This window comes from Hibiscus syriacus, unplaced genomic scaffold, assembly GCF_006381635.1.
Source record: "Hibiscus syriacus cultivar Baekdansim isolate YM2019G1 unplaced genomic scaffold, ASM638163v2 tig00111503_pilon, whole genome shotgun sequence".
NCBI lineage: Eukaryota > Viridiplantae > Streptophyta > Magnoliopsida > Malvales > Malvaceae > Hibiscus > Hibiscus syriacus.
This window is the reverse complement of record NW_024063106.1, coordinates 105728-133201: the sequence shown is the minus strand read 5'-3', so window position 1 is coordinate 133201 and position 27474 is coordinate 105728. Positions and strand designations below refer to the sequence as shown.

Sequence of the window (27474 nt, the reverse complement as noted above, 5' to 3'; positions counted from 1 at the left end):
AAAATCAGAGCTGTTGCCTGCAAAATGCGAGCCAGAAGTAGAAGCACATCAATTGTGACCTTGTCTTGCCTGAATTTTATTAGGAAAGTAGAAAGCAGTACGAACTTCTCGAAGTTTGTTCTCATAAAACACCCGCATGAATTGTTCTTATTCAATGTTAAGGGGTTTTGGACGCTTGTCAGCTGACACGAAGAATCAAAATATCACATGGTAAACTCAGTGACCAAGCATTTCACTATAAAACCAGAAGGAAAAAGAAATGGATTTTACCATTTTCCCTTGCAGTAGGTTCAGGGTACGATATTGAACCTTCGGCATCTACTCCCATCTGAGTTGTTCCATACTTCAGAACAAACAAGCAAGTGAGGTTCAATCAAATCAACAATGGAATGTATCTGTAACAGACATCATTAAAATATGTTGCTAACGGAAAGTAAAGAAGGGAAATCAACACCAATTTCATCTAATTTACTAAATCAGTAACTCGTAGGTGTACTATAAAGACAAGCCCTCGAGACCGTGCAAAAACAAATACACGCACAATAGAAAAGCAAAGGCTCTGTCGTACCTTCTCCAGTGTTTGTATTGATCTTTGATTAGCAGCCTTGTGTTTCTCAACCTATATCAGCAAAACAAGAAAATAACAATAGTATTTCACCCAATAAAAACACAAACGAACCTAATTTTAACTTAACAAAGTTCTCAATTAATTGAAATTCCTATTGAACTTTGAGAAAACACTAAAATCTCTTACATCAATAAAGCATCAATGAAGAAATTTAAGCAAAGATACTAGCACGAGCAGCTTGAACCAATTAAACAGTGAAAAAGAAGAAGAAATGCACTGCTATGAGGAGTAATTGATTTTGCCTTACATTTAAGAAACAATGATAAATTCTCTTTCCTTTTTCATATTATTTACCAGTTCTTGAGGAGAGGAGATCCACTTAGCTCTGTGACTCGATGTGTGATAATCAGCCATGACGACTCGGCAACTCGGTGGCCCTGACTCAGAAATTTCGATCGTAACTATGCAAACAATTCCACCAGCCACTCAACACTCTGAAATCTCACAAATTTAAGGCGTCTTTCAAATTCAGATTCGGGTTGCCATGCTCGACCCAGAAACCCGATAATTTAACCCGCATCGGATCACACTTTGTGCCCATTTGAAGCACTGGCCCATGAACGTTCCTTGCAATTTAATTTGGGTTAATTCCATCGTATTTTAAATTGGCCACAATATTATAGGAAAATACTTAAAATATTTTTTTAATTAATCTGAGGTAAGCTAAAGTAGTATTTATTCAAAGATAAATATTAATTATTTAACATTGATAGTTCACAAGTCACAACCTGATATTTCTGATACTCGAATCCGAAAACTCAAATAATAATAATAATTTTTTTACTACCAATATAATTGATTTGTGCAAAAATATTATATCAATTCTGTCATTTTTATTATTAGTTTACAATATTAATATCAGCTAAATTCTGACGTGGTATATATTCAAAACACATTAGTCAATTATTTATATATATATAAACACTATCGTGACTATAAATGTAGTTTTCTCAAAAATGATTTTTAAAATAAAACCAGTTTAAATCTTAATAAATCAAAAAATTAAATAAAATAATTTTCAGAAATAAATTCAATCAGAATTAATTTTAACTCAATTGGCACGAATCAAATTATCTCAGTAGTTTTTAAAATAATTGTTATTCCTAGATATTTCGAATTCGAACTCCAACAATTACAACATAGATAATTGAACGTTCATTATTAAATGATTCAGAGTATTTAAAACATATATTATCTTTTAATCACCTTAACTTAATTAAAAAATACTTTAAACTCAATCGAATCACGTTGATTATTCACACCAAAGCCAAATGTGTTGGATAAAAAAAACAAGGGTTAATGTACATACATGGTCACCTGACTATAAGATGTTGTTTTATTAAGTTTTTTGGCGATTAAAAGTTACAAAATGATCATCCAATTATATTGAATATCTTTGTTGAGCCAATTGACTATTAAAAGTTACAAAATGGTCACTTGATTATTAATTACGTTCTAAAGTCGTCATTTTACATTAAAATTTGATGACAATATGAGTTGTATTTTAACATACTGATAGAGATATGATCAAATATGATCTCATAATCTTAAACAACTATCATATCTTAGTAAGTATATTAATCTCCAGCTCAAATGATCGTTAATTTTTTAATAGAAAATGACGAGTTTGGAACATAATAAATAGTTGAGTGATCATTTTATAACTTTTAATAGTCAAGAGACTCAACAAAGCAACTTCAATAATTAAAGACCATTTTATAACTTTTAATTGTAAAGAGACTGAATAAAATAATATTTTATAGTCGAAGAACTATTTATATACTTTACCCAGAAAATAATATTTTTAACCAATTTTAATCTGTCAATAAATTTTCACCCTTCTTCTCCCTCTTTTTAGCAACACTGTATATTCAACTTGTCAAATGTATATATATATATATACACGATATATATATACATATATCGAGAGAGAGTATATACACAAGTTTTAAATAAAAGCTACGAATCACTGCATAACATAATAACTACCCATACGCCCAAGTCCTTTCACGTTTACTTTCAACGTTTCAAAGCTTCTCTTCTCCCACCGGGGAAGAAAAACAAAGGTTAAGTTATAGCCACTAAGTTGCTTCTATTTACTTCGCATGTTATCTTTCTCACTGTGATTGTCGCCTTAGTTTAGATTTTTTATCGTTTTTGTTTTCCCTATGTAAAACATTATTCTGCATCACTTGTTGGGTTTCTTTGAATTGTCTTCCATTTGCTTTCTTTGTTTCCCAGTTTCGAATTTCGACTTCCAATGGTCCATAAATCAGCTTCCAATGGTAAACTGTTTCGTTTTTGTATACAAAAAAAGGGGATCTGGGGTTGCTGTTCTTTGATGCTATTTACATTTGTATGTGTGCCATTAATGTGGGTTTCTGTTTATGTTCCCACTATGTGCATCTTTGTGGAGGTGATCAGTTGATGTATGTTTTGTCGTGCTATGTATCAATGGAAGAAGAGAATTTGGGCATTTGGATAATGTAATTTATGGGTTTTAATTGAAAAGTTCTCCAGGTGTAATACTGGTGCTCTGCACTTTGAACATGATGTTTGAGGTTACTAGTAATGTATGAAATATTTCCTCTAATGTGTCTGGATAACTAGATTGGTATTTTAGGTTTTCTGTTTTAGAAAGCATGTTCCCATTTCCCCCAATATTTGAATCTTTATGCTGCTTGAATCTATAGGGATGTTTGATTGTTTTAACATCTCGTCTGCACATTTATCAGCTATGCATCCATTTGTTTGAACTATATCTTGGATATTATGACTGTTTGAGCTTTTGAATAGCACCCTTTAATGCTTTGATCAAATTCACTACATTTCACCTTCTTTGAGCGGTGTTCTTTCATTTCTATACCTTAGTACCAGTCTAAGTTTTCATTTTATACGTCTCATGGTCTAAAGCTCGTGGTGGTTTTCCAATGAGTCTGATATTTGGTGGTTTGTTCTTGAGCATGTAACAGATTCCTTGTTAATTTGGGCCCATATGTCATATCTTTAGCTGTTAGCTATTTGCAGTTGAGTTTATCTCATTCTTCTTTCCTACTTTTCACAGATGGAAACAGTCCAGGTGGATCCTAATTGCAACCTCGCCGAAGAAGCATCTCCCGAGTTGTTGCTTCCACCAGAATCTCCCGATATAACAGATATATTCGGTGATCCACAATTAAGTCCGAGAGTTGGTGATGAATACCAGGTGGAAATTCCTCCTATGATAACAGGATCTGAGCATCTACGGCTTTTGATGGACCCTCTTGACCCAGAAGGCATTCCTTATCTTGCCCATTCTTTTCTGTTAGGCTTACCTGTCCCTGTCACGTGGACCCATGAACAAGACACTGATTTCGAGGATGAAGGCAAGGGAGGTCCGAGGAAGCGCAATGATGGAAGTAAGGTGGATAAGTCTGTCAAATCGAGAAAGAGCAGGGGTCAGATTTCTAAGAGGAAGAAAAATTTAGAACTAAGTGCTGAACAGTCGGATGTTAGGTTGGTCGAAGAAAAAGAGTCAAATGCTGAGAACCTTGAATGTGGAATGTCAAGTAAATCTAGCTTATTTCGACCATGTGAAGGTAAAAGGTCTCATCTAATTCCAGGTTCATCAGGTTATTCCTGGAGTGATACAGATGTGGATGGTTTTCTTCTTTGTTTATATATATTTGGAAAGAATTTTAGGCTGATAAAACAATTCATTGAAGGCAAGGAGATGGGGGATATATTGTCATTTTACTATGGGGCATTTTATAGGTCTGACAGATACTGCAGATGGTCAGATGGCCAAAACAAACGAACTCGAAGAAATGTTTATGGACGGAAAATCTTTACAGGCTGGAGGCAGCAGGAACTGTTGTCTCGGTTGCTCACCCATGTCCCAGAAGAATTACAAAATGATTTTCAGGAGGTAAACCAGATTTCTCATATGTGCTTATTTATTACTCACATGGATTCAACCAAGTGTTTGTTAGCTTCATGTCGACGAATAAATTACTAGTTTAAGATATCCTAGTCGATGCTGTGTGTGCTTTGCTGATTATTAGTGTAGGAGATCAATTTTTCTATGGTTAACTTTTCAATGTGTTTTACTAGGAGTGTCGAATCCATTCTTCCAGGACTAGCCTCCGTTGCTTAAGCAAATCTGCTTTTGTTCCAATCTATTGTAGATTACGAAACACTTTCAAACGTATTTCACTCTTTCGGTGCTTTAATCCGGAGTAGGATGGTTCCATGGTTTCAATGCATGATTCATGTCCATTTTTTGAAATAATCAGTTATTGTTTCTCCTCTACTGGTAGCTGTTGTTTATCAAAATAGAAATTCTTACAAGTTTTCTAAAGTATTATCTTGCATGGCCCTTTGGTCAGTTTTGATAAATAATCAGAAGACATTAGTATAATCTTCTAGTTAGTCACTGTAAACTAATTGATCACATTTGTAAACTAAGGTTGTTCAATCATTACTCTTGTAGATGCCTTTATTGTGCTTGACCGAGTTTATATGTCCGTCACTCTTCTATTTCATCATCTATTGGCAGGTCTCTAAATCATTTGTGGAAGGGAGAACTTCACTTGAAAGTTATGTCTTTGATTTAAAGAATAGTGTTGGCATATGTGCTCTTGTAGATGCTGTAGGTCTTAATAAGGGGAAGGCAGATCTTACAGGCATGGCCATGGAACCTCTGAAGACCACTCAAGTTTCCTCCGAAATACCATCTGGGAAGGCTTGTTCATCTCTTACATCGGGAGACATCATCAGGTTTTTAACTGGAGGCTTTAGATTGAGCAAAGCTCGATGCAATGATATTTTCTGGGAAGCTGTTTGGCCACGCCTGCTTGCAAGAGGGTGGCACTCCGAGCAACCTAAGAATCAGTGCTCTGTCAGTTCCAACCATGACCTAGTCTTTCTTATGCCTGGAGTGAAGAAGTTCTCAAGAAGAAAACTCATCAAGGGAAATCACTACTTTGATTCTGTTAGTGATGTTTTGAGCAAAATTGCATCTGAACCGACGCTTATCGAGCTTGATGCTGAAGGAAACGGTATTGGGAGCTGCAATGAAGAAAATGGATGCCTTCCAGGAGAGTCATCGGATGAGGACGATTCTCCTAATCATAAGCCTTGTTATCTCAAGCCCCGAGTATCCATTTCGAGATCAAACCATATGAAGTTCACAGTCGTTGATTCCAGTTTGATACATGGAGGAAAAGCATCTAAGATGAGAGAACTGAAGTATGCACCAATTGATTTGATGTTTGCTTCCAAGCTAATGCAGAAGGATGCTCAAGATTCGCGGAAGGTAAATTCTAACTGCATGCTGTCAAAAGGTGACAAGTGTGCTACTAATGCTTGCCATCGTGAGGGGAAAATAGCTAGCTCTACTACAAGCCACAGTAAATTCACCATTGTAGATAGCAGTTTGCTCCATGAAGGAAAATCCTCCGGGGTAAGAGAACTCCGATGTTTACCCGTTGAGCTTGAAATTTCTTCCAAAGTTAGCAACTCTTTAGGAGGAGATGAAGACAATTCAAGTGATGATTCTTCCAATGAGCACGAGCAAAAGTTTACTGATAGACTATCGAGTCATGGTTCAGTTGCCATGGATACAAAGCCTGGTAACAAGCCATTTACTGCTAGTAATTTGTTGAAAGGCTATAAGAACAATGGTAAGGGTAATTATGACAATGACAGTTCAAAACGAGAGCCGAAGGTCTCGTGTATTGTAGACCGGGATTGATGATTCACCAGGAAAGAAGATCAATACATTAGAAGATACCAGGCCAAAGCAGATAATAAAGCACCAGTTCAGTCGAAGAGCAAAATCTAGTCATGCTGTTAATATAGTTCCACCGGCCAAAGGAAAGAAATTAACTGCTTTTTCTAATACGGAGACTAGTGAGAAATCTGCCACTTTGTCAATTGATTTAGCTTCTCCAATGAAACAACAAAAGTTAACTGCTTGTGCTAAGATGGATAGAAGTCACCTTACTGAGAATATCTCTGGTAATTCAATACATTTAATTTCTCCTATGAAGAAACGGCAATTAAATGTTTTTGCTAAGACAGATCGAAGTTGCCTCACAGAGAAATTTTCTGTTGACACTAGTGAACAAAGTGGGCTATGCAGCAATGGTGTTCCCGATACGAGTCATTTCTATGACAAAGTATCATCTGTTAGTTCTTCTGCCGAAGGCAATCCAGAATCTATGGAGATTCCTCGAGGGAGTAGTGAGAAGCTTCCATCTCTGTCATCGATTACTTCAAGCCCACCATTGCTTCTTCTGGAATCTCGGAATGGTGAACCAGGAGGGATGGAAGCCAATTGTAGGCAGTTCAACATTGTCAATAATCGTGTTGATTTGTTGATGAGTGCTAATAATCTTTGTGCTAAAGAGCAGCAACCTATTGTGAACGCCCAGAGGCAAAGCAAAAGAAGCAGACCATCAACCACTAGAGCGTTGGAAGCTCTTGAGAGTGGCTTCTTCAACATGAGTAGGCCGCAAAAAGTTAGAAACGTGCGAGCACAAGCAATCCAGTTTTCAACTCCTTCCCGAAAAGCACGCAGTCGAGTCAAAGCAACACCAAAGCACAGGAGCATTGGCTCTAAAACTGAGGATGCAAAGGAAGGAAAAGACACCGATGGTGCATTTATGTGTTCCAAAGATATTATGAACAATCCTCCTCAAGTGGATAGCTAGCAAATATCATCAAGTTATTTCATTTTCCGACATGCCGCTAGGTCCATTGGCTGATGGATATCCCAAAATCTCCAATAGAGAGGTATGAGCTTCCATTTTTTTTCTTTGCACATAGTATAGACCAGCATATGGTGATCCCTTTCAGAAAAAAAAAATGAAACATCAGCTTTTGGTCCGTTACTATCAGAAGCCATTTCTGGACTAGCAATTGCATACATCAAACATCTTTTCATGGTATTTTTGTCCTTGTCCACTCATTTATTGAGAAATCTGTTTCAGATGTTCACGTTTAATCAAAGTTTCTAGTTCAGTTATATTTTGTTCCTACAGCTAAAATAGCATTGCGATACAATTTCCTTCCATGAATGCTGAAGGTTTTATTTATTTGACCTGGATTACACGGATCCACCATTGTTTTCAATCTCATTCTTGCATCAATCCCCGGAGTTTTACTGATATATGAGCTAGTGTGCCTTTTGCCTGTTTTCCCCTGGAGATCAGTTTGCATATTCAAATGCCATATCTATGTGTCTAGGCATTGATTTGAGTCGAGTCAGTGAAGAGATTGAAGAGCATATATATGTATATATGCATATTTTTGTATCTTTCATGTCCGTTTTACGATCCATACTTGAAGTCTAGTATAAAACCAATGAACTTTAGGATCAAAAAGCAAGACCCCATTTCTATAGGATGGTTTAGGGCTATCCATATATTTATCCAACTAGGCAAACAAGGTTAAGAGCTTTGCGCTCTACCAACTGAGCTGGACGGGCGATTCATAATTCTGACTGCCGGAGGTATTCCACGGAAGCTGCTCTCAACCCGTTGGGGGCAGCCTACTACCTTACCTCTCCCTCATCCCATTACATATGGGAATAAGGTCAGCTAATTTTTATTTGCATTTGGATGAGGATAACTGATTTATGTTTTTTATCTAGCAGTTCTATATATATAAGGTAAATTACACACTTAGTATTGAAACATTCAGTTTTGGTCTATTTTAGTACCTTAATTTTCATTTTTTTTAAAACTATACCTAACGTGTAATTTTATTTTATTTTAGTACATCGTCGTTTAAAACTTAACGGACAAATTGACGTGACAATTTTTAATTTTTAAATTATCATTTATATTATTATTTAGTTAATCAACCCAATCCTAATACCCCTAAAACCATAACCAAACGTTGGTAAGCATAATAGAGAGGAGAAAAAGAAAGACTTCCCGGTGTTTTGCATATGTGGCATCCGACAATAGCTCGAGAACGACGATAGTGAAGAGTTGAAGAACAAAAGGAAACAAAAAACAGCAAAACAAAGGAAAAGAGAAAAAGGGGTGAACCTTTGGGTTCTCGACGGTGATAGCTCCGATGGATGAATGATCAATTCAAATGATGGACCATGAGAGAATGACGAGTCGACCAATATAGTACAGTTTCAAGATCATCGGACAGAGGACCATAGAGATCGGAGGATGAAGAAATCGAAGAGTCCATTGTCGATTTGGGAAGATTGAGGTGTTTCCTGGTGAAACAGAGGTCGGAATCGTGTTCACGGGTCGAAAATGTGTGAGCTGAAAAATTTAGGCTTCATCGACCAACAGATGTGGCAGTCAACGATTATAGACGTGACGATCTACGAAGCTTCTCACGGGTTTCTGAGTAAGATTAAATAATATAAATAATAATTTAAAAATTAAAAATATTATAAATTGCGACATTAGTCAGTCCGTTAAGTTTTTAACAGTGAGATACTAAAATGAAACAAAATTTAAAATGTTAGGTATGCTTTTAAAAAGAATGAAATTTTAAGTACTAAAATAGATCAAAATCGGTAATTTAGGTTATATATATATATTTACATCTAAGGCCATCATCCTTCAAATTATTGTTATTTTGAATTTGGTAGACATTTTAGATCTTTAGATTTCTTTTTGCAACTTTCTTTTAATCTTTATTGTCACCATTATTGAACCACATGTATTAATCCCCACCCCCTTTTTCTCCCATTGGTAAGTATGAAATTTCGAAGAAATTTCAAACAAAAAGAGGACTTACATATAATCTCAAAAGTGTTCTTCTTTAAATTGAAGAAAAAAATGTGCTTGTTTATCCAATGATTGACCTTATTTATATATATAGGCGTATGATCCAATTACACTGTATAAAATTCTTTTAAATTTACACTATTTTAGGATCATTGGATGAGAAAAATTAAAAGTTGAGGTTAACACTAGAAAATGAGAATATATTCACTGAAAAAAAAAATGAACTAATCTCATTATTTAATTTCCCTAAATTAAATGATTCTAAAAAGGTACAACACTAAACAGATTTTTATACAGTTAGATCATAACCCATATATATATATATAATTCTAAGGTCTTCTACGGAAACTGCTTTCAACCTGGTATTGAGGGCAGCCTATTACTATCTTACCTCCCCTTACCCCCCATTACATATGGGAACAAGGGACAACCATTTTTTATATATGAACTAATTTACGTATTTTTTTTGAAGTTTTTAATGTATATATAAACTCTAAAACAAACATAGTTAAAAAAAAGTTAATAATTTTATTCGCCAAAATGCATGTTTTTTTGTCTTCTTTCGGCTCCCAAAAGGAACGAGTTCATGCCAAATATCATTCGGCTTTGGTCCCCATCCCTCTTTTCTTTTTTGCATGATCAATTAGTGCTCAAAGAATCCAAGATGAATGTTTGCATTTGAAACGAAAAGCAATATCTATGTATGTATATATCATAGTAATTTTATCATTATAAATGAGAGAGATTGAGATTGTTAGAGTTTGTGATATGAATTTTGTTTGATCTTATTCGAAAAGTGTATGGTGTACTTATTAGGTTAAGAAATAAACTGATAGAAAAAATGCGGATATTCGGTGATACAGACATTCTTGAACCAATTTTATTCAACTATAATTATTGTATTTATATAAATAAATGGGATAAGATTTAGTTACAGTGTAATTTTTTTTTTTTGGTTTTAAACATATTTAAAAACATTGAATGAGTGGAAATAAACAATTAAGACTAACAGTAGGAAATGATATTAATCGGAGAAAAAAACAAGAAGTTAATCTCAGTCGTATGTTTTTTCTCATCCAACGGTCCTAAATCTATGTAAAACTAACAAATTTTACATTAATAAGTGGATCGTAGTCTTATAAAACTAAACAAGAGTTTTAGGGGTTTTTTTTTGTATTTTCATATAATTTTTTATAATTTGTAGTAGATTATAGTAAAATTCTTAGATTAAAAGAAAAATAAGAGATTTAGTAAGAGGCAATGGGTAGCAAATCATGAGAGACAAGAGTATCTTTGAGTTATGCTTGAAAGTAGCTTTTGCCTTAACTGCATTCATTTCCACTTTTCGCAAAAGAAAGGAAAATTGATGGCAAGCTCTTTATTTTTTAAAAAAGAAAAGAAAAAAGGTCAAGTGAAAGCTCATTGCCAACTTAATAAGGTCATTGAGATCTATCTGTTCTTACTCAGCCTATCTTTTTTTGTCAATGGCTCCAAAAAGAGAACTCATTTCACTTCTATTATTATAAGAAATGACCATCTAGCTCAGTTGGTAGAGCACAAGGTTCTTAACCTTGAGGTCGTGAGATCGAGTCCCATGGAGGGTATTTCATAATTCGGAGGTCTCCTACAGAAACTCCTCTCAATCTAATGTTGGGGGCAACGTACTATCTTACCTCCTCCTTACCCCATTACATATGGGAACAAGGGACAACCATTTCACTTTTATTATTATAAAGTTAATAGGTTAAAATATGCTGTAAGTTCATATACTATAGTTTATATTGTTGAGATATAAATTTTATACATTGGCGTCGAATTAAGATTAAATCCATTATTTTTTCGATAATAATAATTATCAAGATTCAAATATGTAGACCTTATCTATGAATAGTGAAAATCATACTTCTAACAAGAGATTAAATTTGTAGTGAATAGTAATGAATAAAATATAACTACAGACAAGTATGATTAACCGATCGTTTTAATATTGATGTATCATCAAAGATTTTAACTAACTATATGGTGGTTTAGCGGCATGAAAATTTAATTCTTTTAAATAAGGCAAGAGATTCAAATCGTTACGTTTTGAGAGAAGAAAAATGGGTTGATAGGGTTAACCCCAAATGAATCTTTAATCTAATCTAAATTAGTCGATTAATGAATCTGATATCAAATCAGGCCGAAAAATATTTTTATTAAAATGAGTATTTTTGTGTTACGCCAATAATTCAGTTTATATTACATGCACATACATACGTTTAGGGGTAGGGATTTGAGATCAAAGGAACTTGTCAAATTCTAAAACTTATAGTACTTCTTCAAATGGTCTATAAGAACCCTTTTGATAATAATTGCCTTTTTCTTTAGATTTAATTAGCCAAGAAGATGTTGTTTACCCGGAATATTAAGACCAGACAAAAGCAAACGAGTTAGATCGGCATGTCGTTAACATGCAATTAAAAATATATTTGACAAAACTGATGAGAATCAAGCTTTGGGTCCTTCAATTATACTAAATAATTATCTTCTTGCTGCCTCATTTTCTAGAACTTGATTATGTTCGAATATTGAGTTTAAATTAAAATTTCGTCGGTCCAAATATAATATATGATATGATAATTGAAAGCTTAGGCAGTGGGCATGTAGTTATTTTCATGATGGGGACCATTTTGGTTGGTGGATATATATATATAGTGTGTGTGTGTTTGCGTGTGCGATATGGTAAAAGCTTTTAGCCACTTCGATGTTTGATCCCAAGAGATTACAAGTGATTGAGAAGCTCATCGAACTAAACTAATAATAATTAATGGCTCTCCTCTCCTCTTCTTTTGAAGATTAACAACGACAACTAAAAGTTATAGTTATTACTCATGTCGGTCCATAATAATAAATGGATATCACTGTTAAACTTTATTGTTAAATCATTTATCTTAAAAATTAATAATTTAATGTTTTATATGCAATAAATTAGAGAAAAAAAACTTGTAAGCTTGTGAACTCACTAATTGATTTCGGTAGTAAAATAGAATGTTGTTCTCTATATAGATCTCGAATTCGAATAGTTACGTTTGTATGTTGTGCGTACATTGTTAATAACCAAAAAAAATTATGAACATATATTATATTGTAATCACCTTAAGTTATTAAAAAATATATATAAATTTGTGCATTCAATCATTTTTATTTTCTGATTTAACTAAGTGGGCAATGTCAATTGATATATTTTTTTGGTTGGTTTCAATGATGTCTTGGGTGATTTTTTTTTTTATATCTTGAAACTGTGTGAAGCTAACGTGGCAATAACAAAGCTTAAATTTAAGACACGTTAACCTTTTTAGACACTAGCTGTAGGGTACAGCACATATCCCTATGGGATTTTAAAAATAATTAAGAGATTAATCATAGATTAATGAAGAGAGATTAATTAACTGTCCATCTAAGTTTAAAATTCATTCTTTTAATGTGGGTACCTTTTAGATACGACTCCACTGGATCAACCTATTTTATTGAGGGGGTTTTAATATGTTGTTAAATTGAAATGTTCATGGGGGACTCATTAGATTGCTCATATGATTCAGACAAAAAAGGCTTTTCCCTTCATAAAATTTATTTATATCCCACTTTGAACTCATAGATTACAAGTTAATTATTTTTTAGGCCCAGAAAAAGTTTTCTAAACAAAATTTAGCCATCTGTCATATATATATATATATATATATATATATATTAGGATCCACTTATACTTAATATATTTAATATAAAAGTTTTAATTTTATATTCTCTTAAGATCATTGGATAAGAAAAAAATTAAAGTCTATGATTATTAAAAAAAAATAATTATATCTCTATTATACAACAAAATTTAAGAGAGATGTATCGTTAGTTTTGTGTAGGAAAGTGATTTAGGGGTTGTTTGTTTACTTCAGAATGATTAAGCGCTGAATGATTCAAATCCGGAATGATTCAGATGTTCTGAATGGTTTGACTCTGAATGTGACGCTCTGAATGGTTTGGCTTTGAATGATTCAGAATGTACTTCTGTGCTAAATCATTCAGCATTGTTTTGCTGAATCAGTCAGCACTGAATCATTCAGAGGTGCGAAACAAACGCGCTGAATGTTGAACCGATTCAGCACTGTTTTGCTGAATCAGTCAACACTGAATCATTCAGAGATACGAAATAAACACGTTGAATACTGAACGGTTCAACATTCAGCACTGAATGATTCTATTAAGAGGCAAACAAACAACCCTGAACTTACGTGTGTTCCAACTTTTGTTTTATTTTTTATACTACTTATATATGTGCGTATATATATATCCCGTATCAGTTAGATTCTTTGCATGTCCTGTCTTCAAAAGTACAATTCTACTCATGCTGTGTCATCGGATATTCCACTTTAAAAAAAAATACTATGATTAGTAATATGGGTTTTTAACTCCCCTACTTTTCAGCGAAATATGTGAAATACCCCTGAGAGATCTGGCACATCGGGAAGTACCCGCTAGGCCCTAGGTGCACGTGAAGGTGCACATCGGGAAGTACCCGCTAGGCCCGAGGCTATTCTCGTCACTTCGCTGCCTCACGGCGGCTGCGAGTTTTGGTGTCCGTCTCGTGGGTTCGGGTCAAATGCTGCAGGGGCTTTACGGGAATGAAATTGCTTTTTTAAAATTATAGCCGGAAAACGACAAAGTCGTCGACTTGAAACTCTCGTCCACAAGCAATGATTGAGATAAATTAGCTTGTGTTGGATCTTTGAAGTGTTAGAATGTCTGTAGTACCCTCAATGTCCCCTGAAATATTACTAATTTGGTAATAGGAGTAAATCCCTTATAACGAAGGGAGAAGCCATTCGTTAATCCAAATGGTGCATATAAAGTGCCTTCAAAATAGTTTTTATTTAATAAAAAAACTAACCTATATTATCTTATAAATTTCAAACCAAATACATATATTATCTTGTAAGTAAATTTTAAATTAATTATCTATGTTTTCTTTCTACCAATTATACTTTTATTGTCATTTTTCTACCTATTAAATTCATAGATTTCTGAAGTTCTTTGAAATCTTTGAAAATTTATACTAGTTACATTCCCTTGACATGACCAGTGATTTACCCATATGATTTATCAACTAAATTTTATTGTCTGACAAATAAATTTATTCACATGCTAACCTACACATAGTCATAATCACCTTAGGTCTTACGCCAACGATAGAGGTATATGTATAAATCACTATGTAAAGTTGGATGAGAAACACTCTCTCTCTCTACTATTTATCAACTTCTTCAATTCGTTTATTTTTTCTTACCCTTACATAGAATAATTGTAATTTTTCACCCAAATCACAAGAACGAACCGTTACATATCATCACTCTCTTTCTCTCACAATAACTATGAATAATTTATTTATTCAAATAAATAAATATTCATGTTCTGAATTTATTATTTATTATTTTTCTATAATTATTTTTCAATCAATTGATTTTTAAATATATATTTAACAAAATGTAATTATTTAGATATTTAAAATAATTATAACCAAAATTTTGAAAAAGTTGACCAACTTTAGTGGGAGGTAAGAGTACAAAATTATAATGATGATGAATGAAATTTCTATTTAAACTTGTAAACTCTAACTTTGATAAATTTCTATTTTACACCTTCAATACTTGGATTTTTTAGATCAAGTCCCTCTAAAAAGAGCACTAATATATGGTAGTAAATTTGACATGATAAGCTAATATAAGGGTAACTAACAACACAAATAATTGAAAAGTTTTTGGATTAAGGGCAATTATTACAAAAACCTAGGGCTATTTCTTATAGCATTTATCAAAAGTCTTATATATATATATATAAAGTTATAAACACACAACCTAGTGGTAATATTTATTTATGATTATTAGTCTAGCCAAAGAATACCAGATCGGGTTGGCTACATATATATGTAATATGTTCTTCACTTACCTACAGCCAGAAGAAAGCATAGAAAAAAAAAACTTTACCATCACCAGAAATAAAGGAGAATTTCCTGGTTCTTGTCTTCCTTTAGCTACAACAAAAATCCCAAGTTTTCTGTCTTTGTTTTTTGTTTTTTCCTTTGATTAATATAAACAAATAATCCTGCATTTGGTGTGTGTGATGAGCATCAAGAACTAGGAATAAGAGTAAGAAAGGAACAAGAGAGTCTCATTTGGAAGAAAGACAAAGTTTATTGTATTTTTTTATTAAAAGATCTCTCTTTGTTTTTGTTTTTCTTTTCCCCTTGTTCAATGTCAAATATCACAGGTGATGAAGGTAGCTTCTCTTCAGAAGCTCAACAACAAGAGAAAGAACAAGAAAGAAACTTCCATGGCTCAAGCTCTTTGCTTTCAACCAACAGCAATGGCTCCACTGCTCAACCTCCAGCCAAGAAGAAACGAAACCTTCCAGGAACTCCTGGTATAATATATATATATATATATATATAAACAAGTTTTCAAGTTGAATTATACAGAAAAGGGTGTCAAGATCTTGAAAATGGGGAGATAATTGTGGGATTTTTTTGGTAATTCCGTGTCTTCTTAGGTTTTCTTATTTGTTGCGGTCAACTGATAAGCTATCAGATTCAGAATATAAGCAGATGAGTTTTACTGCATATATTTGTTTGTGTGGTTGTGTATAATTCAACTTAGTTATTTTCTTTTAGTTTTACTTGCTGTATTTAGAAAGTTTCTTGAATGTTTTTTTTAAGCTGGTTTGGTTCAACTGTGGCTGCTATTATGAACAAGATCTTCTGAATTTCTTGGAGAACTTTTTTCTCGGGAAAAAGTTAACAGTTTTTGAGAGCAAATCTGGGTTGAATTATTGAAATTTGTTTACTTTAAGCTGTGCAAGGGAAAAGGGTTTCAATTATTGGTTGTTTATGACAATCATTGCAGTGCAAACTGTTGTTTCTCTCTTTTTCACTTTCTTTTCTTTTCTTTTGTTCTTCACTGTTTAAGTAAAAGGAATCAAAATTTCTGCCAATGGAATATCTGTACTTTTAATGATATTTCATTTTGATTTCATGGTATTTCAAACTTTAGTTTATTGCATAAATTAAATGATCTCAATAGTTAAAGATATAATTGTTATTATTAGAGATTTTCAATTCGAGTATAATATACATAAAAATATTTAAGCATTCATGATTAAATTATTAAGAAATTTTAAAAATATATAATCCAAAATGTGATATATCAGTATCTTGCATGGTTTTTTATGTGCAGATCCCAATGCAGAAGTGATTGCTTTATCGCCAAATACACTTTCGGCCACGAATCGTTTCGCGTGTGAAATCTGCAACAAAGGGTTCCAAAGGGACCAAAACCTTCAGCTCCACCGTCGAGGACATAATCTGCCGTGGAAGCTCAAGCAAAGAAGCACAACCGAGATCCGCAAAAGGGTTTATGTTTGCCCCGAGCCGTCATGCATCTACCATAACCCGGCTCGAGCCCTAGGCGACCTCACCGGGATCAAGAAGCATTTTTACCGTAAGCATGGCGAGAAGAAATGGAAATGCGATAAGTGCTCCAAGAAATATGCCGTGCAATCTGATTGGAAAGCTCATTCCAAGACCTGTGGCACCAAGGAATACAAATGCGACTGTGGCACCATTTTCTCAAGGTATACATATATATTGTTATTTTTTTTGTAAGTGACTTCCGAAAACTACCAACTCTCCGCCAATCAAAACTTCCATATCAACTTTTTCATTTATTAGACTTTTCAAAGAATTTATATCCTCTGGACATTCGAGTGTTATAACCTCCTAGCCAGCTATATTGCATAGATATGACCTCTACATACGAGTATTATAGCCTCAGAGCCAGCTATAGTGTATAGATAACACCTCTACCTACCTCTAAAAAGCTCACTTCTACGAGAGCGTAATTTAAGATCTAACAACTAGATCTATTTAACATATCCTATACTTTCTCATGCGGGATTGAGAGGGGTTCATCTCCACTTTTCTTCCCCTTCTTTTCTCTCATCTTTACCCTTATACTTTCATCTCTGGTATAGAGAAAATCAGCCGATGTTCGTTAATTAACCGGCTGAGACTCTTCACCTATTAAGAAGGAATGAATTGTCAATGCCCGAGGAGATCAAATTTTATATATATATATAGCCTGAAAAGTTTTTACTAATAATGCTATTTCAAAACAATTGAATAATGGACCCTTTTTTTTTGGTGCAGAAGAGACAGTTTTATAACGCATCGAGCTTTTTGTGATGCCCTAACTGAAGAAAACAACAAAGCAAGCCAAGGACTAGTAGTACCAAACGTGGGATCAACAAATCTACAAGGCCAAGTTGTTGTTGCTGCTGCTGCTGCTGATCAGCTCATCCCTGCAATTCCCATCAGTAACAACCCGAATCCATCCGCCACTAATATATCAGATCCATTCTGCAACAACGACACTAAAAGCTCTTTGCAGCAGCCGTTAAACATGGCCGGAACCATGTTTTCAAACGGCGTTTCGAATTCGTCGGCGACCATATTCGACGGAAATTGCGGTCACCTCTTTTCCGGCTCGGCCTCCATGTCCGCCACCGCCTTGCTGCAGAAAGCAGCTCAAATGGGTGCAACCAGTAGTACTTTCACCACAAGTACCATGGCACCACCGTCGTTTGTTTCAATACAAACTCATAACAACAACAACAACAACAACAATCAATTCATTGATCAAAGTTCAGCTGTCAACAACAATCTTGGGATGTTTTCAGGGATTTTCGAGCAAAACAATGTGTTGTTGAAGAGGGTTGATACAATGACTGTTGATTTCTTGGGTATTGGTGGATCGAGACCAGCAAGGAATCTACTTGAGAAGCATCAACATCATCATCAGCAACATCATGATTTTGATCAGTTTGCAGGAGCCAGACTGCAAGGGTTGAGTCCTTTTCAGCAACACGAAGCGTTGGAGAAACCAATGTGGAAAGTTTGAAAAAAATTAAAGTAGAGAGAGAGAGAGAGAGAGCTTAGCTATCTCCAACTAGAACTCCCCTTTGCCTGTAATTTGTTCCATCACTTTTCTTTTTGAAGTGTACTCTTGTAGCTGTGGATTAATGTTTAAGATAAATATAAATGTTCTTGCTCAAGAGCAAGATATTTAGCACTTCGGCTTGGTATGGCAAAAATCTAAATTGCTTGATGGATTCCCAATTAATTTATATATTTAATTGTCTTTAAACAAATTGAAAAATATAAAAAATAAAAACAAAAATTAAATAGACATGAATGAGGTGGACTAGATATGAATGTGTTAAATACTCACGGAACTTGTAGATTAATTATGGAGTGATTTTGAATTTAATATCCGTATTTATTTTATTATTATTTTAATTTAAATTAAAATTTAAACACTTTAAATGATTTTAAGTTCGAATCTTAATGTTGTAAATGAAGCAACATCGATTCCTATTTTGCTCTAGTATCTTACCGTCAATTGGATACTTTAAACAACATTTGACGTTTGACTCTTGATTATGTAAATGAAGTAAATAAAGGTTGTGATGAATACCTTCATAACGAACCTCTCTGTGTATAAAAAAAAATAACGAACCTCTGTAATATATGATCTAAATAAATTAAATACTCATGATTATGTAAAAATTAATATATAAATTTACATTTATCTAAAAAATAAACTTTTCACATTATAACCCTAATTAGTTACTGCGTGCACACGGTGGATCTCGAGAGTGAAAATTCATCATCATCGTGCATGATTCGCATTACTTTCCCTTGAGATATCGGCCCAAAAAGGAAAAAAAGATTAATCTTTTTTTCTTTACATTTTACCTTCATAAATTATAATCATTGTCGTAACTTTTTAACCGTTTTTAAGTGCACGAGCAAGCAAAGAGCAACCAAGCATGCCCGTATACTACCCATCAAGCCCATATCGCAACATATTAACCCTAAAACTAAAGGATCAAAAAGGAGGCCCAAAATTAAAACAGTGTGCCTTATTGTTGCACAAGGTTCTTAACCTTGAGGTCGTGTGATCGAGTCCCATGGAGGGCATTTCATAATTTGGAGGTTTCCTACGGAAGCTACTCTCGACCTAGTGTTGGGGGCAGCCTACTATCTTACCTCCCCTTATCCCATTACATATGGGAATAAGGGATAATCATTTTTGGTCATCCAACACCCCCAACGAGACTTTCAAACCGGTGACAATGAGGGTAGAAAAGTAGAGGTGGCAAACTGGTCATTCGGATCGAGTTTGGATCAGATCATTTTATGTCGGTTTATTTCGGGTCTAGATCATATTAAGTTTAATTTTGTTCGGGTTGCTTTTAAATGCTTACTTTTGGGTATATTTGAGTAAAAACTCGTAAATTTAACTAACCTAAAAAGGGTCGATTGGTTGGGCAATAATATTTTCTGAAATCACATATCCACGTTTAGTTTAAGAGCATTCTCTTCATGGGATAATGGAGCATTTCTTATAGTGTCGTTTTTTGGGTGTTTTCTCGAGAATGTCATTCCTTTTTCTTTCTCAGGTATTTAATAATTCCAATCAATTTGGACAAATAAACCCCTAAACAAAATAATAATTTCAAAATCTTTCTTATTCTTTAAACCGTAAATTATCAAAATTATGATAAATGATGTAGTTTCTCAAGGAATGATTGATTTCAGTCCACTGCTTCCTCAAGAAATGAAATTTTTGAATATGATTAGATAAAAAGAATAAAATCAAGGGCGAAACAAGCAAATGTGCCAAAGGAGATGAAAATAATAGGCTTCTTTGTTAGACCTATGATAGAGAGCATCACCTTTCTTGCACAAGCTTTAGAGTAAATGTTAGTAGTCCTTTTTTACCCCATTGCTTGTGATTCAAGGTACTGGCTGTGCATTTCTATAATATACAGTAAATGTTATTCGGGTTTAGAACGGCCTTCTATGAGTTTTGGAAAATTCTTAAAGGATTATGTCATCGTCTTCCTGTGTATAAATCGAAAATTTCCTTACAATATATATATATATATATATGATCTTTAAATTAAAATGGTCATTGTATACATGATTTATATGTTGAAATTTTTTAAACAGATTGAAAATTACTATGAAGACACGACAATTTTTTTTATTAACACACCAAGTAAACACATCAAACCCTATCGAAAAGGAGCCAAGGGGCTTGGACTAGTTGGTACTTTCAAGTTTCTAAACACTTTACAAACATGATCCAAAGTTCCCAGAAAATCTCTTACGATCACGAATATCCTAAGTGGATTTGCTTCGTCTACCTTGCTCACATCACCGTGAAAATATTCTGTGATTTCTCTCACATGTAAAAGGACTTTTTGTTCGTCTTCTTCCAGCTCCTTTAGATTCTTCTCTGCATGGTCCAGGAAGGAGTTCATCGATCGAATGAAACTCCCGCTTTTCTCGTCCATCGATAGCTCCACTCGAACTAGATGCTGTAGTTTAGCCTTGCCATCAGATAGGTTCGAGACGGAACTCGCGAGAACATCGATATCGACCTTCGCCGTCTTCTTGACGTGGTAAAGTTCGGTACTTAAGCCCGAAACCAGGTCTAGTCCCATCCTTCGGTAATCTTCTTCCTTCTCTTCGGGTGTTCTGTTATTGTTTCGTTGGTTGATCTTCCCCATAATGCTATCGGACACTCGTATTCCTTCGGAACGAACGATCTCTTGGACGACGAAATGGAGCAATGTAGTCTTCCCGTCGGTTCCTTTCACATCGGCAAGCTTGAGGAGGGTGTCGAGCTTAAACGCTCTCGCACCGCCTCGAATCGTGCCAACATTCATTCGGTTGCCGGTTTTGAGTACCGCCTCGAGTAGCTTTAAGAAGAGCCTGTTTGATCTGAGTTCCTTGCAGGCTTCCTAGTACAACAATGACATTTTTCACTAATGCTTTTTGTCTCACCAAAATGTATTATATGAATTATAGCTTGACGTTTACCTCTAGCATTGAGAATGAGCTTTTAAGATGAAGCACCTCGTCGTCGAACGTTTCGCGATAAAGCATCGCCTCAGCGCGTAAGAAGGCGAAAGGAACGCTTAGAAGCACTTTAACAAACTGCTCGGCCGACCCCAAATCGTTGATATCTCCTTTGAAGCCATAGAGCTTATCCTCTTCTTCCTTGGTGGGTACCATTTTCACTAATGCTTCTAGTTGTTGTAAAACCAATCCATTTCCTGCTTGTGTTCATCAAGAATGAATAGTGATTAATGGGAAATTTGTTCACAAATAAAGGAATTTTCACAGTTATACCTTTCATCAATGCATTGCAGGCTTGTTCAGATGTCACATTCAGTGCTTTCAAGAGAATGGTTATGTTCTGCAATCTCTTGGGCTCAAGTACATGCTTACTTGGAGAAGGGGTTTTGCTTTTCGCTTCATCGTTCTTCGTCGGATTTTGTATGTCGTATCTGAAAAGCGATTCGATCATTTCCTCATCCAATCTGTTTGATGATCATGTTAGTAGATCAGAATGGTATAAATTGTATGCAGAAATAGGTAATACGAAATGACTTACTCGAATGAGCTCGATCGCAGTTTGTCCCATGCCATAGACTGGTCCGGTGCAGCTCTCACTTTGTCCCAATGAAGTGGCTTCAATTTTGGCAATGGAGCACCATCTTTGCCTATTGATGAGTATTGTCCAGGTGGGGGAGGTGGACCTTTAAGAAACGGAGGCGGGCACAGCGGCGGAGGAATACTCGATGGACTTGGTAACGTACGAGAAAGTATTCGAGGAGAAAATGGGCTGTCAACTAGTCCTATTGAGGAATGTGAACTCCTTGAAGACGTTTCATTGAGCAATGTAGAAGGACTCGAATTTCTCGCTGTCGTCGTCGTCATTGCAGGCAAGGAAGAGTATAAAGGAGACACACGCACGACGGGAGGCAGAGGAGGTTGCGGTGGAGGTGGCGGAGGAGAGGGTGATATCTTTGTGTCATCATTAAGACTAACAGCTGAAGCATTGGAAAGCCTAGCATTTGGTGAATGTGAATCAACAAAGGAATGAAAAGATTCTTTATCAGATGAATGGCATTCAATGTGAGGTGAACATTGCCCACCATCAGAACCAAATCTTCCCGATTCGACGTCTTCGTGGACCGATTTTATCTCCCTCGTCGAATAACTGCAATCTTCACCGGATTCTCGCACACCGATGTCGTCGTTGCTTCGATTTGGTGACGATTTCTCGGTCTCACCACTTTGTTTCAAACAAGCTTGTTGCTGCTCCAAGCTCACTCCCATGGAATCAAGATAAAAGAGATCAAGGCTACGATCTTGAGAACTCAAACACTTGGATTTACCTTTGATTCTCCCTTTTCGCATTGATTTCATCTTGTACTTATTGATTTTGCCACAAAAACAAAGGACTCCAAGAACAGAAGCTAGAGAAACAGCCCCTGCAGATACAAGGACAGGCACCAGAATTCTTTTAACTCTTCCTTTATCAGCCCTTTTCTTAGGAATTTTAAAAGGCTGTGGCTTCATGTTCGACCGAGGCGGTCGAGCATGGAAACCAGCATGTTCCAACACAGCCGGAGACGGAGCCGTAGCTGGAACTGAAACCTCAGCTTCGAAGTCAGGTGATGGAGAAGGAGATGGTGAGGGACATTCACCAGCACCGTTTAGTGCTCTCATTTTGGCATTTTTGGGTTCAAGTAAAGCTCTAAACTTGAGCACAAATGAAGCTTCTTTAACTTCATTCTCATCCTGGCCTGAAACTTTCTCAACATTGTCCTCCATTAAAGCATCAAGAATCAACATGTTGGAGCTTTGCAATATGAAAATGATGATGAAAATCATGTGAACAATCCGAAAACCAAAACCCATCATTTTCCCCCTTTCTTCTCAACCACAAATCATCGAAGCACCAATCTAGCTTTTTTGCTTATAAATCTACTTCCCTTTTTTTCTCTCAATGAAAGAAGAAAGAAAACAACATTTATTTTGGTCCTGGATAAAGTCTTTAATGCTACTCCAAGGAACCTTTGATCCTGGCCGTTGCTGTTGAACTGAACCACCTTTGGCTCTCTCACCTTCTTAAATCCTCCATTGCCATGCAAAACACTTTTTAATGGTGTAGGTCATTTTGTTCCTTTTAGTAAAACCCTAAACCTTAAATGTCACTTTTATCCTCTTCTATTACCCTCATTAGACACAAATATCGAACTTTTTACCACTCGATCGAACCCCCCGAAATATGAGCCACAAAGGTATAGTCTATCAAATCTCAATCTACAAATTTAGACAAAGTTCATTTTTATCTAAAGTTCACTATAAAAGGGTCCTAAAATAAAACCTTAAAAAATGCCTGTAGGGTCCTATTCTGTTGGACTTGCCTAACACTTGAAAGCACAAGTTTTCTTCTCCAACCCCATCATTAAAAGAAGAGAGAGAGAGAAAGGTTCAAAAATGGTCCATTTCTTTCTCATGTGGTAATGTTTCAATTCTTTGAATTATGAAATTTAAAGCCATTACTAGTCCAAAAGTAGGGACTTGAATGCTGCATTATGAGAACCTAGTGGACTGTTTTTTTCTTCTTAGTACTTGTCTCTTTCTTAAGCTTTTTTCCTCATGGATCCACTTTTGGCTTTGTTTTTTGTTCTAGGGTTCGATGACTTGGTGTCAATGGTTTGGTGGTGTTTTGATGTTGATTTTTCAGTAATTATTCTTTGGAATTAAGCTTGTGTTGTCACTTTAAACCCAAATAAGGTTTTTAAGTTCAAGTGTTAGTTATGGTGTTCCCCTTTTCTTATGTCAAAGCAAATTGTATTGATGAGCAGTGAATCCAAAAATATATTAATAACATAATTTTTTGATATAATAAAAAATTAGCGCCCAATGTTTATAAAACGATCATTTTGCCCTCAAATTCCTTTTTTTAGAGTATTTGACCCTTAACATTTTATTTTAAAGGTAAAAAATCTTCTAACGTTTGATCGAATAGTAACATCGATCATTCTTTTGTTTTGGAGTATTTTTAGCCTACGATGATGTTTCATTTTAAGCCCATATTTTGGAGCATTAATAATTTATTGACTAAAAGTTTTCATTCATTAAAGGGTATTTTTGTCAAAAAATGTAACATTGAGAGCAAAATGATAAAAAAAATATGAGTCAAAATGACCATTTTGATAAACATCGAGAGCTATCTTTGGCATTATGCTTAAAAGTTTTGTATGAGATTGACATAAATAAATTTTCAAGTGAGAAACTGAGAACAATCAATAAGTAATTTCCTAAGAAAAATCAGATTTTATGGTAAGTATTAACCTACCCTAGGACTTGGTGGATCCGTCATTAGCCTTATGCCAGCCAAATCTTATTTGGTATGAATATATATATTCGAATCAAATTTATTAATTATGACCTGAACTTAAAAATCTGAATCGATTAATCCAAATTAAAACTCAATTCAACATGATTTAGTCATAAAATACCAACAATTAGAATGACTTGAACTCGAAACTATTCTGTTAAGATCCCCAAGTGCCTCACTAACAGAAGACATGCAAGTGAGGATTCATTTTCACAATCTGAGTTTACCGTATTAGACTAAAAAACTGCCCTTATCTGCACTGAGAGAATGAGACCAACAGGTTTTATTACATGCAATTTCACTAAAACCAGATTAAATTTTATGTAAAAATAAGATCCGCTAGTTGGCATTGTGCTGTCATAAATCTCACAGCACATGACATAACTGAAAGAGTGGAGCCCATCGTCAACAACAATAAGTTCCAAACAGGACCAAACTTTAATACCTTCCAATTCTTTTTCTTTTGGCAGTACTGCAATGGAGGATTGTGGGATGTACACATTTTACCTAAGAAAATATCATAACAAAAATGAGTCAACATTACTTTTGGTATATCTCATGTTTATTTTATAGTTTATATTTAGGATTTAAGGTTATTTATTCATAATGTCAAAAGGAGTTAAATTTTGAACCTGAATTATCTCGATCACAATTACGGTTGTAAACAAGTCGAGTAGAGTTCGAGTATTTTTTAGTCCGACTCGACTCAAAAACTTTAAAATGGAGTTTCAGTTGGCTCGAAAGATCAAAAGTTTAAAATTTTTAAACTCGAATCTAACTCGAAATCATGAATCAAAGCTTGAAATAAAGGAAATCTTAAATTAACTCGGCTGAAGCTCAAACTTGAATCTAACATCAAGTCATGAAAACCTTATACTACGTTTAAAAAAATCAATACATGAATGTTAAATAATGTTATTAATAATTTAATTTAGCATTTTGAGTCGAGTATCGAGTAGCTCATTTCAACTTATTAAGAACTCGAGTTGAGTTCGAGCTCGAGTCAAATATTTATCAAATTTTAACCGAATTGAGTTCAAGTATCTCACAATCCGTCTCCTCTAATTTACAGATCTACTTAAAATATAATGTGTTTTATGATATTTTTAAAAGAAAAAAAATAGATTTTTATTAAATAGGAAGACAAGGTACAACTAAACTAGCACAATCTTATTATGAAAACTTAAACGTGAAGAAAATAAAATCGAAACATTTTCTTGAATACATGTTCATCTTTTAAAAAACCTAACAACTACTAATAATATCACGATCTCTATTTGACATATTGTTCCGAGAACATTTTTATTGTAACAAGAAATTATCATAAAACTGAATCTAATTATACGATACGTACTATTAACTTTTTAAATCAATATATATATCGTGATGAATATAACATGAAACATTAAATTAGTATAACATTCATCCACAATAATATTTGATATTTTATACACGATGGATAGATCAAATGATAATATATATATTATTTTTTTTAATTCATTAATACTACATAAAAGTTATGCCCAATACAGGAGAATTGGAGTCATGTAAATGAATGTACATAAAACTAAAATACAAAAAACTATATAGAAAGATTAAAAGGAATCCTATGCTGCACTTGGTTTCAAGTTTAATTAGAGGTGGGTATACGGGTTACCCGTCCGTTTAGTCCGCGGGTTTTGACGGTGCGGGTTTAAACGGAGCGGGCTAAAAAGCCCGCATTCATAAACGGTTTTGAATTTTAAGGCCCACGACCTGTCCATTTAACCCGCGGGCTAAACGGGCTTACCCGCGGCCCGTTTAATAAAAATAATTTTAAATGCAATAAAAAATAATGTTTTAACTTACTACACCTTTAAAAATGATCGAGCAACTTGAAAAGGATAGTAGCACCGTCAAAATAATAAATAATATTTAATTTTTATTTTAAATAACCGTAAATGATTATAAAATAATATTTTTTTAAATTTTTTAATCATTAATATATATATATATATAATGATATAATTACTTAAACTCAAATTAAAAAAACAATATTCACTTATATCACCAAATTAAAAAACAAATAAAATAATAACCACATTACACTTTTATAAAACACAATTATTCAAGGCTATAATATGAAGACACAGAAGTGTCTGAATTCTAAAAGCAGAAATTCAAACATAAAAATTCAAAAAAGTCAAACATTATACAAATCTAACAAGAAAGTTGTTAAGTGGTCCTAATAATTGTATTTTATGGATACTTTAGAGAAAGACTAAAACATAATATGAAAATATAAAATAAAATCCTTACAGTATAAGAGTAAATTTGAAAGATACAGTTATACTAAAATTGATAAAATATAAGTCATTAATTTGTTAAAATATATTTATTTTGTAAAAGTCTTTAAAAGTTGAAAAGTATGTTTTCAATTTTTTCTTTTACTTTTCTTTCTTATTTTTAATCCAAATATTACGTGTCATGTGATATATTATTAGAATATCACGTGACTTTTTATAATTAAAGAACAAAATGGATAATATACTTCATGAAAAAAATAAATGTCAAAATTAAATTTAAAAAAATCTTTAAATACCAAAATGATAATGATGTATATTTAAATGAAAAAAATATAAAGTAGTGGTAAAATTATGAAAAACGCCCTAATAAATTTAAGAACTACAATAACTATAAGTAACATCATATTTATTGGTAATTTATTTTCTTTTTCTATAAAATTCTTTAAGTTTATTTTATCTAAAATTTT

At 34.0% G+C, this 27474-nt stretch overlaps 3 protein-coding genes and 1 long non-coding RNA gene across 4 annotated transcripts; 2 read left to right on the top strand and 2 right to left on the bottom strand.

The window, feature by feature from the left end:
* Positions 1–71: 71 nt before the first annotated feature.
* Positions 72–1124, bottom strand: LOC120163961. The gene is made up of 4 exons (XR_005519693.1): positions 876–1124; positions 569–619; positions 271–343; positions 72–182 (listed from the first exon to the last, which is right to left on the bottom strand). It is a non-coding gene; the product is annotated as an uncharacterized LOC120163961 (long non-coding RNA).
* Positions 1125–2556: 1432 nt separating this feature from the next.
* LOC120163960 lies at positions 2557–6420 on the top strand. Its single transcript, XM_039173756.1, has 3 exons — positions 2557–2694; positions 3693–4535; positions 5166–6420. Exons 2-3 carry the CDS (start codon positions 3693–3695, stop codon positions 6360–6362), a joined length of 2040 nt encoding a protein of 679 aa, XP_039029687.1. The 5' UTR covers positions 2557–2694; the 3' UTR covers positions 6363–6420.
* An 8921-nt stretch (positions 6421–15341) lies between these two features.
* Positions 15342–18373, top strand: LOC120163957 (protein indeterminate-domain 4, chloroplastic-like). Its single transcript, XM_039173752.1, has 3 exons — positions 15342–15819; positions 16629–17025; positions 17600–18373. The coding sequence occupies exons 1-3, from the start codon at positions 15651–15653 to the stop codon at positions 18348–18350; spliced, it is 1317 nt and encodes a 438-aa protein (XP_039029683.1). The 5' UTR covers positions 15342–15650; the 3' UTR covers positions 18351–18373.
* A 2131-nt stretch (positions 18374–20504) lies between these two features.
* Positions 20505–23251, bottom strand: LOC120163921 (formin-like protein 11). The gene is made up of 4 exons (XM_039173723.1): positions 21921–23251; positions 21656–21846; positions 21344–21579; positions 20505–21264 (listed from the first exon to the last, which is right to left on the bottom strand). Exons 1-4 carry the CDS (start codon positions 23234–23236, stop codon positions 20533–20535), a joined length of 2475 nt encoding a protein of 824 aa, XP_039029654.1. The 5' UTR covers positions 23237–23251; the 3' UTR covers positions 20505–20532.
* Positions 23252–27474: the final 4223 nt, after the last annotated feature.

Excerpts from the sequence above, each read along its gene's own strand:
- LOC120163960 (XM_039173756.1), top strand. The coding sequence starts at position 3,693 with ATGGAAACAGTCCAGGTGGATCCTAATTGCAACCTCGCCGAAGAAGCA. Across the intron at positions 4,536-5,165 it reads TACAAAATGATTTTCAGGAG|GTCTCTAAATCATTTGTGGA; the intron begins GTAAACCAGATT and ends ATCTATTGGCAG.
- LOC120163957 (XM_039173752.1), top strand. The coding sequence starts at position 15,651 with ATGTCAAATATCACAGGTGATGAAGGTAGCTTCTCTTCAGAAGCTCAA. Across the intron at positions 15,820-16,628 it reads AAACCTTCCAGGAACTCCTG|ATCCCAATGCAGAAGTGATT; the intron begins GTATAATATATA and ends TTTTATGTGCAG. Across the intron at positions 17,026-17,599 it reads TGTGGCACCATTTTCTCAAG|AAGAGACAGTTTTATAACGC; the intron begins GTATACATATAT and ends TTTTTGGTGCAG.
- LOC120163921 (XM_039173723.1), bottom strand. The coding sequence starts at position 23,236 with ATGATGGGTTTTGGTTTTCGGATTGTTCACATGATTTTCATCATCATT. Across the intron at positions 21,847-21,920 it reads CTGCGATCGAGCTCATTCGA|ATTGGATGAGGAAATGATCG; the intron begins GTAAGTCATTTC and ends ATCATCAAACAG. Across the intron at positions 21,580-21,655 it reads CTGCAATGCATTGATGAAAG|GAAATGGATTGGTTTTACAA; the intron begins GTATAACTGTGA and ends GAACACAAGCAG.